The following is a 13,031-nucleotide window of genomic DNA, read 5'->3' as shown; positions in this document are numbered from 1 at the left end:
TATTAGTAATATCGCTATTTAATATAAGCGACTTCATTACTTTGAAAAATCGATCTCACTCATCATGTTTTGGGAAGTAAAATATGTTAGAAAAATAGAACTTGAAAATAAAGAAGAAAATTGCTCTAAGGCACATAGTAATCTACATTATCTTTTAGACAACAGATATCCCACTCTGATTGAAGATGAAGATGCAGATGGGTAGCATGTATATATATATACATACATGCTACCAAGGCAGATAAAAAAAAAATTGGAACTCTTCTGTCCTCACATACTACATACCCACCCAAATACAAATCATGTGTTTTTTTAACAAGTGCCAGTAACAAATGTTCAGCAATACTAGTAGATTTACAAAAACGTAGGACCTCGATTATGTAAAATGGATTCATCCATGGGTAATAATCATGACCATACAAAAAAAATAATAATAATAATTCATCCGTTCGTGGGTAGTTTCTCTTTCACCTTCAACGGTTAAAGATCACCAATGTGTGAGTTTTGTGTTGGGTATCCTTCACCATCAAGAGGTGGGACTCAGGAATTTAAGAAGAGGAAAAGTACTCTCATCTCCAAGAGTAAAGCTAGCCTTACCAACTTAATAAGATTTCAAAATAGTTGTTGGGCCACAAGAATCATCAAATTGGAAATCCAACACCATGGCTGTCTAGATTTCATGGAAAAAAAACTTAGATTAAAAAAAATGTCTTTTTTGGGCTTGATCCAAGGTGTAGAAAATGGACGGCCATCAAATTTAAATTAAAAATTCAATGGTGAAAATAATTTTCTTTAAAAAGTTCTTAAATATCATTTTCATCCCTGGTATCCGATCTTGTTTTTAGCTATCACATGCATCGATTGTCATGAAACTTTCTTTACTAAGGAAAGTATTTTTCTATCTCCAATCTCTCCATCTTGCAGTAGATCATGGTTTTGACTATGACATGTCTACTGTCAGGAAATTTTTGTTACTAAGTAGGAAAGCATTTTTCTATCTCCAACCTCTCTTTGTGGTAGTGGGTACGTGTTGTGTATGTGAACATCTTTGTGAAACTCACTTAGTAATTTGATTGATTAAACACCTATTGAATATTTCACCATAAACATTATATGTCACAACTTCCAAGACCTTGTTTGATAATGACAATGTAGGACAAACCTAACTAATAATAGGAAATGTGAAGAAGATAAACAATAACACAAAGAAAGAGTAAGAATATAATACCCATAACACGAGGTTTTACGTGATTCACCCTAAGGTTAAATCCATAGAGGTATGCACATTAGAGCTTGATTTCACCATAAAGAAAACGGGGTAAATCAAAAAAAAGAGTTGCCTTTATCACTTAACTTCACCTTCTTCTAGATCTAAATTTTTTCAAATCTCTCAACCTCTTCTCTCTTGAAAAATCTTTTTTTCTCTACTCTCTCCACTAGAAAAGACTTAAGACTTACAGCAAAAGAAAATAAATCACTTTTGAAGCATCACAAAGTGGGGACTTACATAAATTACAAACTCAACCCAAAACTTCCTTGGACCGGTCTAAAATCAATCATACTTGGACTAGGCCTAATAATATTTTTTAGCCATACTTAAAGAATCTCCACGTTAAATAGAGCACTAAACAAAACATATAAAAGTATGATCTTTTGAAAACATTGGGCAGCCCAATTTAATGAGTCACTAGACCTACCTGTACAAGGTCCAGGTCCATGATTTTAAGCCCTTGATTCACTTTATAGCAAATAGGTGCATACTCCATTGGGTGCATTAAATCATGCATTTGTTATGGTGTTAGATGCACGTGTACACTTAAAAGAGTAATTCAGGTTTCAGGTTCAAATTTTGAAAACAACTTTACTGTTTGTTTGTGCCTCTTTTTTACGTTTTTTTTAAGCAAAACTCATGAGGTCAACTTTACCATTCAACTCTTGTGTAGTAGGGAATATCATTATTATTATTATTATTATTATTATTATTATGTTAGTGGTGATAATGTTAACCATGGTTATGATATAATGATGTGATGATGAGGGCATTGAGATCATTTTACAGTAGTCTATGACAAAAGACTAAGATCAAGGGGATCATGTCGTCAATTTTTAAAAACCTAAGGTGTCTCAAACATTCTCACCAAAGTGTTTAAAAATAAGACTAAGGTCAAGGGGATCATAACGTCAATTTGCACTAGCACTACTCGAAGTAATATCATCATTCTTCCTATTTTACCTTTTTAATAAAATTTCTCTATCTTTTATTTAGAAAAGCTCTTATTATTATTATTATTATTTTAAAAACAAAAAAACAAACTATACTAACGAAGATGGAGAAGAAAAATTAAAATTTTCTTTCCCTGAGTAATAAATTTTCTGAAATTTTTAAAGAAAAACTTCCATACATACTAATAAACAAAGCGCAGAACAAGCATATCACCATTTCCAATCTGATAAATCCTACTGTGCATTACATCCATGCAAATCGCATACTCGACAAAACTTCGTTAAGAGTCAAATTCTGAAATGAGCTCATCCAACCAACTGAGAAGATTAATACCTGTCCCCCCAACCTGCACTCATCCCTCTTTGAAGTTTTTATCCTTCTAAAAGGAAAATCGAATGATCAATAAAAACTTACTCAGGTTGTTAGCTTAGCCAGCTCGGAAGTCCAGAAAAAGACCAAGTTTTTGTACAAGAATCTCACGCGTCCCGAACAATGGCTTGCCACTAATAATCCAATCTTTATCGAGATTCCCAGCTTTTGCACTACCTATCATCTCATCATGAAAAACGGACACAATATTGTAAATTGATGTCCTAAGAATGTCAGCCATTGCATAAGCTTTAGCGTACAATGGTCCGCCTCTCTTTTTACTCACAATGCCTGATGATGCCCCCCCATCTCTTCCTCCCGAATTCAATGTGGCCCACTTGATACCAGCGGGGCCCATCAAATGCGGGGCTTGAAGGTTGTTCTTCTTCCCCATGCATGCCTCAACAGCAAGCAAGCAAGACAGTAGTGTTGAAACTACTGCGGCATTGCAGCCAGAAAGTTGAGCAACTCCAAACCTGTCATCCTCATGCGACCGTGCAGTCAGAGCTTCAACTGTCCTGGCACACCATGCACACAGCTGTGTATATACACGCAACAACTATTAGTTTCCCAAATTTGGTATGGAAGGTTATTTACAAGTATCATTGATGGTGAAGAATCTAAAAGAAAAATATCAAAACATGGAGGTACATATGCAGGGGATCAAGGACATAACAATTCAATCAGTCATCCTTGCACCTTGATATACTAATGCAGAAAATTAACCTATTAAATTCAAACCACACAATCGACACATCTATTTCTTTTGGGGGAATTTGGAAGGAAAGGAATTTGAGAGCATTTGAGGGGAAGGCCAACTTTCTGCAAGAGATCGTTGTAGATTTTATCTTTTTTGTGGTCAAAATTGTTTCAGCCTTCCAAGGGAGTTTTCTTTGAGGATTTTCCTTTTAGATGGGACTCTCTTTGTAGGTCTTGACATTTTCTTTGGTGAAGCACTTTAGTTGGTAAGCCTCTTGGGCTTCCTTCTCTTTTCACTAATAAATTGCTTGATCTATCCTAAAAATAATAAAAAAATATGTGGTAATATTAATGAGCATAGTAGAGTTTAGACTAAAGATTTCCTAGGTGAAGCCCACCGAATGGTGGGGTGTGACTTTGCATGAACTCTGGCATTTTGCTTGACAAGCGATAAGAAAAAATGGAATTTTGCAATATCTACAAGGGGGAGTGAACAGACTTCTGATGCTAGATGCATTCTTCGCTACAAATAGACGTTCAGGGCTAGACATAACTTTCACTTGGGTCAAACAAACTTTCGGAGATGGTAAAAGAATTGAATAGCCAATATTCAAAAGTAGAATGGGTAGAGAGCATTGTTTAAACATCATGTTCAAAAGTCAAAATGATTTTAAAAAAAAAACAAGTATGAAAATGCTCTCAACTCTTCATAATAAAATAACATTCCATGAACTATAACAAGTAGGAGAGTATCATTAGGTTTAAATTATTTGCAAACGGCTTAGTTGTTGATAAAGATTAGAAAGAAGGTAGTGCAAAACTAAGTCGGACAAAGGCAAAGTACATATGTAGTTCAATTTTATCAAGGACGCGCAAAGAGGTGAACTGTTAGTTAAGATAAGTGGATAGGAATGTCCAATGCGACCAGTTCTGGTTTCTAGGTTCAATTACCCATAATTAGGAAGAATAAAAGAAGGTGTTTCCCAAAAAATAACAGCTGGGTTGCTAATCTGGAGATGTACTACTATATTGCTATGCGGTCAACATAAGCTGATTAAATAACATTCCCCATAGAGTGACTGTAGTAGAAAAGAGATGTTCAGATGGTTGAGGGAAAAGGGTAAATGACATATCTGAGGGAACCCCTCATGGTAGCCCCAATAGGGAATAAAATGAAATAAAGTAGATTGAAATGATTTGAGCATGTTTTACAAAGATAAATGACAACATAGCAAAATGGTTTAGACCAAAACATTCTGAGAAAATTCGAAAATTTCCAGAAACATTTATTGTCTTGGGATCAATGTTTCATTCTAGTCTCAACCAAAACCAGTATGGTCCTCTAAAATGTTCCAAAACGGAACAAAACTTTTAACCATGCATCAAACAACCAAAAAGTTCTCCATGAAATTTTTTTATTTCTGGAAAATTTTCCAGAGCAAGCATGAATGGCCTAAATAAAACTTGAAGAAGTAGATACAATACTTGAAGAACTATATATATATATTGATCAGGTTCCGTAGACAAATGTTTCATCCTATATGGGCTATAAGTTTCAGAATGGCCTGATTTTTTGTTAGGGTGATCTCTACGGCGAAGAAATCATCCTCACAAAAAATCAGCCCATTCTGAAATTTCTAACCCTGGTTTATAAGTTGAAGAATCGTGGACCGTCAATTTTTTACCGTTATTTTGTAACCACTTTTCATGGGGTTAGAAGTTTCGGAATGGGTTGATTTTTTTTGTGAGGGTGATCTCCTCACCATCGAGATCATCATCACAAAAAATAGCCCTTTCCGAAACATTTTAGCCATATAAGACAACTTTGTCTAGAAGGTTGTCTACAATTTTGTCTACCGAACGCTGTCCTATGTATGTATGTATGTAATGTATGTGTGTAATGTATGTATATTTGTATATAACATATGGAAGTATCATGGCGAAGGATTATATCTATGGGTTGGGATTCGTTGACTCCTAAGAATGACTCATGAAAAAAACACATGATCCCAACTCTTTAAACACAAAATCCAATGGTTGAGATTTATGAGAATATTGATAACACAAATCCCGAAGATACTTGTCCCAAGGATAAATCTCAACCATTGGATTTTGCATTTAAAGGGTTGGGATCATGTGTTTTTTTCATGAGTCATTCTTAGGACTCAAGGGATCCTGACCCTATATATATAAATGCATGTATGTATACTTGTATATAACATATGGAAGTGTCACAGCAAAGGATTTGGGAAGATCAGTGTCTTGATACCTTATAGTTTGTATCAGTGTAGGATAAAAATGCAGTGTACATATACTTTTCATATAAACAACAATTGAAAGAAAAAAAACGAGACATACTTATATTGGTCTTCACACAAAAATATTATTAAAAGTACTAGAAGAGAATCAAAAAGAAGAAATGGATTCAAAAATAAATCTACAAATGAAATCAACAAAAGTACCTGGAAGTCATTGAGCAATTCATGGATATTTATGTCCATCAGTGCATCAGTTGTTGAGCGCAATTGATGAGATAATTGGTTGTTCTTGTCTACTGAACTACCTTCCAAACCTTCACCCAGTTTTGAAGTGAGCTCTTCTAAAGGCCTCAAGCATGCAGCTACAACTCTTTTATAAGTCTCACCAGTTTCTTCAAAGAAGGCAGCTCGGCGCCATGTATCAACGTTACTCTCACAAACCATACATAGATCAAGATATGCAAGATATTGTAGGAGAGATTTTGGAGTGCTCTCGAGTAGGGCTGCAAGAAGAGGTTCACTGGGATTTGTTTCAGCTGCAGCCGATCCTTTTGGTGGTGCAAATATGCACCTCTTTGTATGTAAAACCTACATATACATTCAAATACGTCAATGAACATAAACATTTAATGTACACAATTTGCTACCTTACTTTAACAATAGAAGGAAAAAAACACTGGCATTAGGATGGGAGGATAAGGAGATCTTGTGCTAAACCATAATGACCATTCAATGAATCCAAGCATGTCAACTGAGGCAAATTATGAAGTGAAATCCTCAAAAAAATCATGGAGAGAGAGAAAGAGAGGAAGAACAGGAGTCTTATTTTGAGCATGGCATTAAATATTATTTTTCTAAAATATACTCAAATTTTTTTAATTCCACATAAATCAAAACATTATTGAAATATTCAGATTTCTACCAAATAATTTTTAAGTTATATATGAAAAAATATATATTTAGAAAAAAAAATACTTAAGAAATTTTAATTATGTATTAAAATTACTAGTAAATGCTAAATAAGATATGCACTGGATTTGGCATTACTTGAAATGTTCAATCACTAGTATACACGAAACATTGAAACTCGAAAAATATTATCATCATGATCATTTACATATTATTTAAATTAATAAATCCTATTTCAATATTTCACTCTATCGTGAACAAAAGTCAGTCATGTACTTTCATAGACATTTTTACTAGATCCATCCATGTTATTTTTGGCTTTACTCTTGCCCTTTTAGAGACCTTGACTTGCTCCAAATTATAATTTTCAAACTCGGTTTCCCATCTCGCCTTGTTCATGAACGATACCAAGATGACTCAGTGTAGGGCTGGCGATGGATTGAAATTTATCTGGTATCTGATACGATTCAAAAAATTAGGATTATGATCTGGAATTCAATTGTTTGGATTGGATGTGGACTGAAATATAAAGATCCAATGAAATTTCAGATCGGTTTCAGATTAACTTCAATCCACTCCGATGGAAATCCAAATTGATCATAAACCTGATTTGAAAAATTGTAACCCATGTATCAAGAATTAAAGAAAGGGTAGGTGTGACTGATAAACCTCTCGTCTCTCGCTTCATTAAAAAAGAAGGGGAAAAAAACAAAAACAAAAATTCTTCCCCTAAAACCTCCATCCTCTACCTCACAACCTGTCCCAAAGGCCAATGTTTCTTCCACTAACCCATCGTCTCAACCTCTCATGGCTCCGTCTCACTCTTGCTCTCCAGGTACACTCCTCTCTTTCTCAACCTAATGTGGAACACAGAAAATTACAATTATTTAGGTGTTCATTTAATTAGATCTAGATTTATCATTCGAGATTAAATTAGATTAGTTTTTTTTTTTTTTTTTTTTTTTTGAGTTGTTTTAGTGGTACTGGGCTTTTCAGATTCATTTGGGCCAACAGGTAACTAGTGAATGCAGGACTACTGTAACGAGGTGGGGATAAACAATATGTATCATCTGAGGTTAGATCAAATGGTTCATCGTTTGTAGTGAAAACCTTATCAGTGAAAACTATCCCGGCAAGGGGGTAACTAGGCGGTTTGACTTGGATTGGATGGATAAGAGAGACGGGATCAAATGGCAATGAGGCGTGGAAAACCATGTTTAAGGTTGGTGGAGTTTGATAGGTAGGTAGTGGATTAGTGGTAACATTTGGTGGGCTAGGGATTGTGATCTTTTTGTTATCAATAAGGTTTTGAATGGCATGGCCCAAGGTGATACATCGATCCGTGTGATGGCCAGGATTTTGATGAAATTCGCAGAATAAGTTGGGGTTGTGTCCGGCTGGCAAGGGATTTGATAAAGGTCGGGGTTGAATCGGGATAAGCAACCCTTTTTTCAATAATTTCTGCAAAGCTACAGTAAGGGTCATCCCTAAATTGGTAAATTGATGTGGAATTCGAGGTTGACTAGGGTGAACCTAGTTATTAGTCCGGGCCGGGGGTTGAGCTGGGGTAACTGAGGTGTTGGCGATGTAAGTATGGTTGATATTGGGTTTGGGAACATATGGTTTCTTAGGCTTGTTATCTAAGGGGTTATAAAGAATCCCAGAGGCAAATGCATCATCGAGTTGGCTTCCGACTTGTAACAAGGATTCAAAAGTAGGGAGATATTGGGCCACTAGATGCTGAGCATATCCTTGAGAGAGGTTCTTTAGGATAATCGCTACTTGCTCCTTCTCCGAAGGTCTATCCCATATTTGAGTAGCCTTGGCCCTCCAGCGACCAATGAAATCAGTGAATGTCTCCCCATTTTTCTGTTTAGTTGCTTCCAAATCCCTTCTTGAGGTCTCAATCTCAGTACTGTATTTATACTGATGCTAGAAGGCCTTTGACATATTCTCCCATGTACCCACAGTACCTGGATCTTGAGACATTAGCCATTGTAGTGCTGATCCTGATAAAGTTCTTTGGAACAATAATGTCATCTGTTCGTTGCTGAGCCCCATAGTGCTCATGTTGGTAACATACACCTTAAGATGTGATTTCGCACACCCTGCCCACTGAACTTGTCCATTTCAGGCATCACAAACGTTTTTGGCAAATGGATTCTAGGGATGCGGTTCAGAGCTTCAATATCTGCTGTAATTTCATCAATACCCTTTATACTCTTCATAGTTGACTCCAATTGAGACATTCTGTTAGATAACGTCGGATTTTCATCAACATACTCTTCGTCTCCTTCGAGTTCGAAAACTTCACGTGGATGTTTCTCCTCTACCTTTTTTTTCCTTTGGGTTATCTAGAGAATTACCCGTCGATTCCGAGGTTTGTTCTAACACTTTCACTTTGCCTTTTATACTGTTGATATCATTGGCAAAGGCTACCAAGATCTTATGGATCTCTATGAGCTTAGATTTTGAAGCCATCTCTGCTTGTTGACTTGGTACTATGGTTCGTTCTAACCGACTAGAGTTACGACTCCAATTAGGAGGTGGACGCTTGAGTTTGGGGGCAATGATAATCCTATATGACCCCATCAAAGGTAGATTTAGTCAATTTCAATATTACCCCCTTGATAACATTTTAAAGAATCATTTTATTGAGGTTTGTGCACCAATCCATTAATTAATCCATTCACACAATAAATATTCAAAGAAGAAATAAATATTTATTCGAAAGAAAAAATAGCTTTATTGAAAATGATTGACAAAGAAATGTTCTTATTAAATACATCTTTCAACAAATTTGACTTGAACTATTTTTACATGGACGTTTGGCTTTGTCTTGATGGTCATCAGGATTGCTGTCAGGCTTGACCCTCTTGGCTCTAACAACTGGCTCTTTGAATTCTGCTGGTCTGTCTGGATACCCTAAGGTGCGCTTGTTCCAAGCTTTCTCAATGAGGTGTACTAACTTTTCAGTCAAAGGCTCGGGGGGAAAGAAAGCTTTGTGCTGAAGTAAAGATAACTCTATAAGTACGTCGTACTATTCTGGGATCAAATTAGGATGGTAAAAAGATGTTTCTTCTAAACCAATCAGACGGACATAGTAGGATCCTTTGGTTCCTAGAACATGGGGATCAGTCATCCACCAAGGGCACCTAAAACCGATATGACAGGCAAGACGAGAGTCTAACCATTTGCTCAAAGCTTTGATTGAGTTGTGACGCACTAACAGGTTTCTCTTGGAAAAGTGTTCTGGCTCATATTTGAGGTTTGAGGGAACATTTACGATTTGGAGACGATCACAAAGCCACATATAGAGTAAGTAGGGGCTTCCTTTTAAATTTTCCCGTTCACCCTTTTTTATGGCATCTAGACCTGAGAAAGTTTCAACTAGGATGAGAGGTACTGGGTTGGCTTTCCTTGAGAGTTGAGGGGCTATATCTATGAAGGACTCAGGGATAGTTTGGCCATCACTATTAGAAGCCAGTATGTATTGGGCTAGGATTCCTAAGCATAATCGATAGTCTCTAGTGGCTCGCCAGGCTTCGGGTTTTACATTGATAGGATGACTGCGGGAGCAATACGGGCCCAGTAAAGGTACTAAGTCCAATCTCCCGTTATGAACTAAGGCTTTGGCTTCTTCCTTGAAAATGTTTAGTCCTGTGGTGAGTTCACCAGAATATTCGGTCTTCAATAAGGGCCTGACTAGAGGTCTTGAAGTGGATATCCTCATGATGCCACAATAATCCTCGTGAGTGGGGCACAAGTGCATATACCCATATGGAATGTATAAAGATATGGGTTCTAACGCTTAGCCATAGCATGTAAGAGGTTCCAGTCTATCTCAAACTCATGGAAGTAAAGAGCACTCTTCAACATGAATCTTCCAAAATTGATCTTCTCTACAGGGTGCATTCCTATGACGGTTGTTTTAACTAACTGATCGATTGGGTTATCACCTGCGACTAACATCCTGGTTCGACATAAAAGGGTATTTTAGTACTCTTCCAAGGTCCATGTAAAAGATCAATTTTTTCTTTTGGAAAATCTTGTTCTTATGGAAAATATTTTTTGGAAAACATTTTTTCTTGGAAAACATTTTTTCTAAAGAATAACACTTTTTCTGGAAAATACTTCTTTTGGAAAACACTTTTTCTGGAAAATACTTTTCCTTTGTAAACCATTTTTCTTCTTTGAAAATTTGATTTCTATTTCAATTTAAATAGCCCGGCCCACCATGATTGTTGGATCTGGATGGACTGGGTCAAAGAATGGATTCTTTACTGAGTCGGTGCACCCATTTTAATTTTCAAAAACAACATTTTTGATCCTTGAGGACAATCATACACTCTGATCTCATCATTCACATCATTCACATACATTCATCAATCAAAAGGTTCCATTTAATAAACAACCTGGGAACACCCACGATAAGTTCGAGTCGTGACCTATAGGGAAGATTTTTAGACTCTAAGCTTACTACGTGCAATGCATTTTTATCTGGCCACTCTTGCCCAAGCACACCTATATACCTCTCGATACGTGGTGACTTGGTTTGATATACCGTATAGGTGATAATCTAAAATCTCAACTCACTTCTCTAAAGCCAAAAAGAGCCAGTTTGATCTCCAGTTGAGAGGTGGCGCACAATGCTGAGCAAAAACCCACTTAAATACCTCTCGTCTAGAATAGACGTAGTTTATCCCCCTCGTACAGCAGGGTACTGCGAGGCAAGATCTTGCTTAGGCACCAGTTTTGACCAAGAAGTGCAATCGATATACTTAGATTATCTTTTACATACCTATGGGTACGAGTCAAGAGTTGTAGCTTTCATAAATGGTTTGGCATCCCGTGAGGGGACCGACCACGTACTAGTATTACATTGGCAATCGGGACATGTGACTGTGTGGCTTACAATAGGTCAAAGGCTTAGGTCGATCTAGCCTGGGTGCATCAATATACCTCTCAGAATCACCTGATCAGATGGTATTGATACCCCAGTTTGATATACCGTAAGGTACGTGACTGGAGTTGTGGTTTTCATGAATGACGTCGCATCTCCGAGGAGACCGGGCCACGCACTAGTGCCACGTTGGCTATATGGGATGTGTAAGTGTGCAAAATAGTAAACGTGCATGTGGTGTGTGCAAAACCAGGTGGGGTGTGCCCGGGGCCTTTTTCAAACACATGGGTCCACAGGTCCAAATAAATCATCATAAAATTAATACCACGTGAATTAATATCAAGGTATACAAAACACATTATATCGCAATTAAGATTAAAACAGTCATGTCAAACACATCTATCAATCAATATTATGGCACGCTAGATAAGCAATCATGAAATCGGGTTCGATTATTGAATCAAACATGCAATCTAATCCGGATATATATTTTTTTATACAGTCCAAACAAGGGTTATTTTGGGGTGACCCTAGCCAAATTGATATTTCTGAGGACATTGAATTAAGAATGAAGTGAGAATCGTCGGGATGAGAGGTTACGATGATTTTTAAACAAATTGAGAGAGAAAAAAAGAATAAAAAAATGAGACATTTTAAAAAACAAATCGATTTCTTTTTTTATTTTTATAAACAAACTTAAAAGAACACATTTTTTTTATAGAAAAACCAATAAAAGGACAACAAGCAAAAATAGTAGAGAAAACAAATTAAAAGAAAAATAATAAAAAAAAATTTAAGAAAAAAAAAAAACAAAACCAGAGGCAATGTGGTAGGGCGCTGTTTAGCCATAACAACTGATCATCGAATTCAATAAAAGGGTGTGGCCTTAGTAAAATGACAAATTTTATTTAACCTTCGCACCATCTTCTCAAATTGTTTCCAACCATGTTCGTCAATTTAAAAAAAAACAAAATAGAGAATGATCTAGCTTCTCAATCCAATCGATTGGAGGTCAGTTTGGTCGATTTAAAGTTCCTTGTTTATCACCGATTTCCTGTGATTTCAAACCCAGATTAACTAAAATAAACCGCTGCCATTAACGGTTTGTTCAGCTCAAGATCGAAGTGGAAACTGTCTCCATAAGCTCTATGAGCCACGACCTCATTCATATTGGGATCTTACTCTCTCGCTTCAAATCGAGGTTTCTCCATCGATTGGAAACTTCAGAGGTCCTTTGATAATCAAAGAGAGAAGAAAAAAAAAACTAACGGAATCAACAACCTTAGGTTGGTTAACGATTCCAAACGTTCGAAGAACAAAGCCCACATTTTCTTTGAGGAGGTACGATCGTAAACCGATTAGCATGACAGATTCAACATGATCGGCTTTGAGAGATTAAATCTATCGGTTTTTTTTTAGAGCAATTGGTCTCTGTTGGAGACGATGAAACCCATTGGCAGAGAAGAAGTAACCAAAGAGAAAGTCTAGTTTAAAACATGTGGGTTTGGCCGTTAAAAACAAGTTTTTACTTGAGACACACCTCCTTAATAGTTAAACACGATGGGTGGCTCCTTAACAGAACCTCTAAAGCATTTTTTTTTAAATTGTTTTATTTTCCTTTGCTTTTCTTCTTTGCTGTCAATTGATAGCACGGCTTGCAAAAAAAAAT

At 36.5% G+C, this 13,031-nt stretch overlaps 1 protein-coding gene across 1 annotated transcript in view; it reads right to left on the bottom strand.

Annotated features, from left to right (window-relative positions):
- Nucleotides 1-2,332: 2,332 nt before the first annotated feature.
- LOC147409963 (nucleoporin protein Ndc1-Nup protein) overlaps nucleotides 2,333-13,031 on the bottom strand; it is a 20,679-nt gene continuing 9,980 nt past the window's right edge. Inside the window, exons 3-4 of the mRNA XM_086432150.1 lie at nucleotides 5,755-6,138; nucleotides 2,333-3,131 (exon numbers count right to left, since the gene is read on the bottom strand). Coding sequence (XP_086288276.1) covers nucleotides 2,652-3,131; nucleotides 5,755-6,138 — 864 coding nt within the window. The 3' untranslated portion in view covers nucleotides 2,333-2,651. The remainder of the gene's footprint in view (nucleotides 3,132-5,754; nucleotides 6,139-13,031) is intronic.

Source organism: Akebia trifoliata, chromosome 2 (genome assembly GCF_017979445.1).
Source record: "Akebia trifoliata isolate Shusen 1 chromosome 2, ASM1797944v1, whole genome shotgun sequence".
In the NCBI taxonomy this organism is placed as follows: Eukaryota; Viridiplantae; Streptophyta; class Magnoliopsida; order Ranunculales; family Lardizabalaceae; genus Akebia; species Akebia trifoliata.
This window is presented reverse-complemented; position numbering and strand designations above follow the sequence as displayed.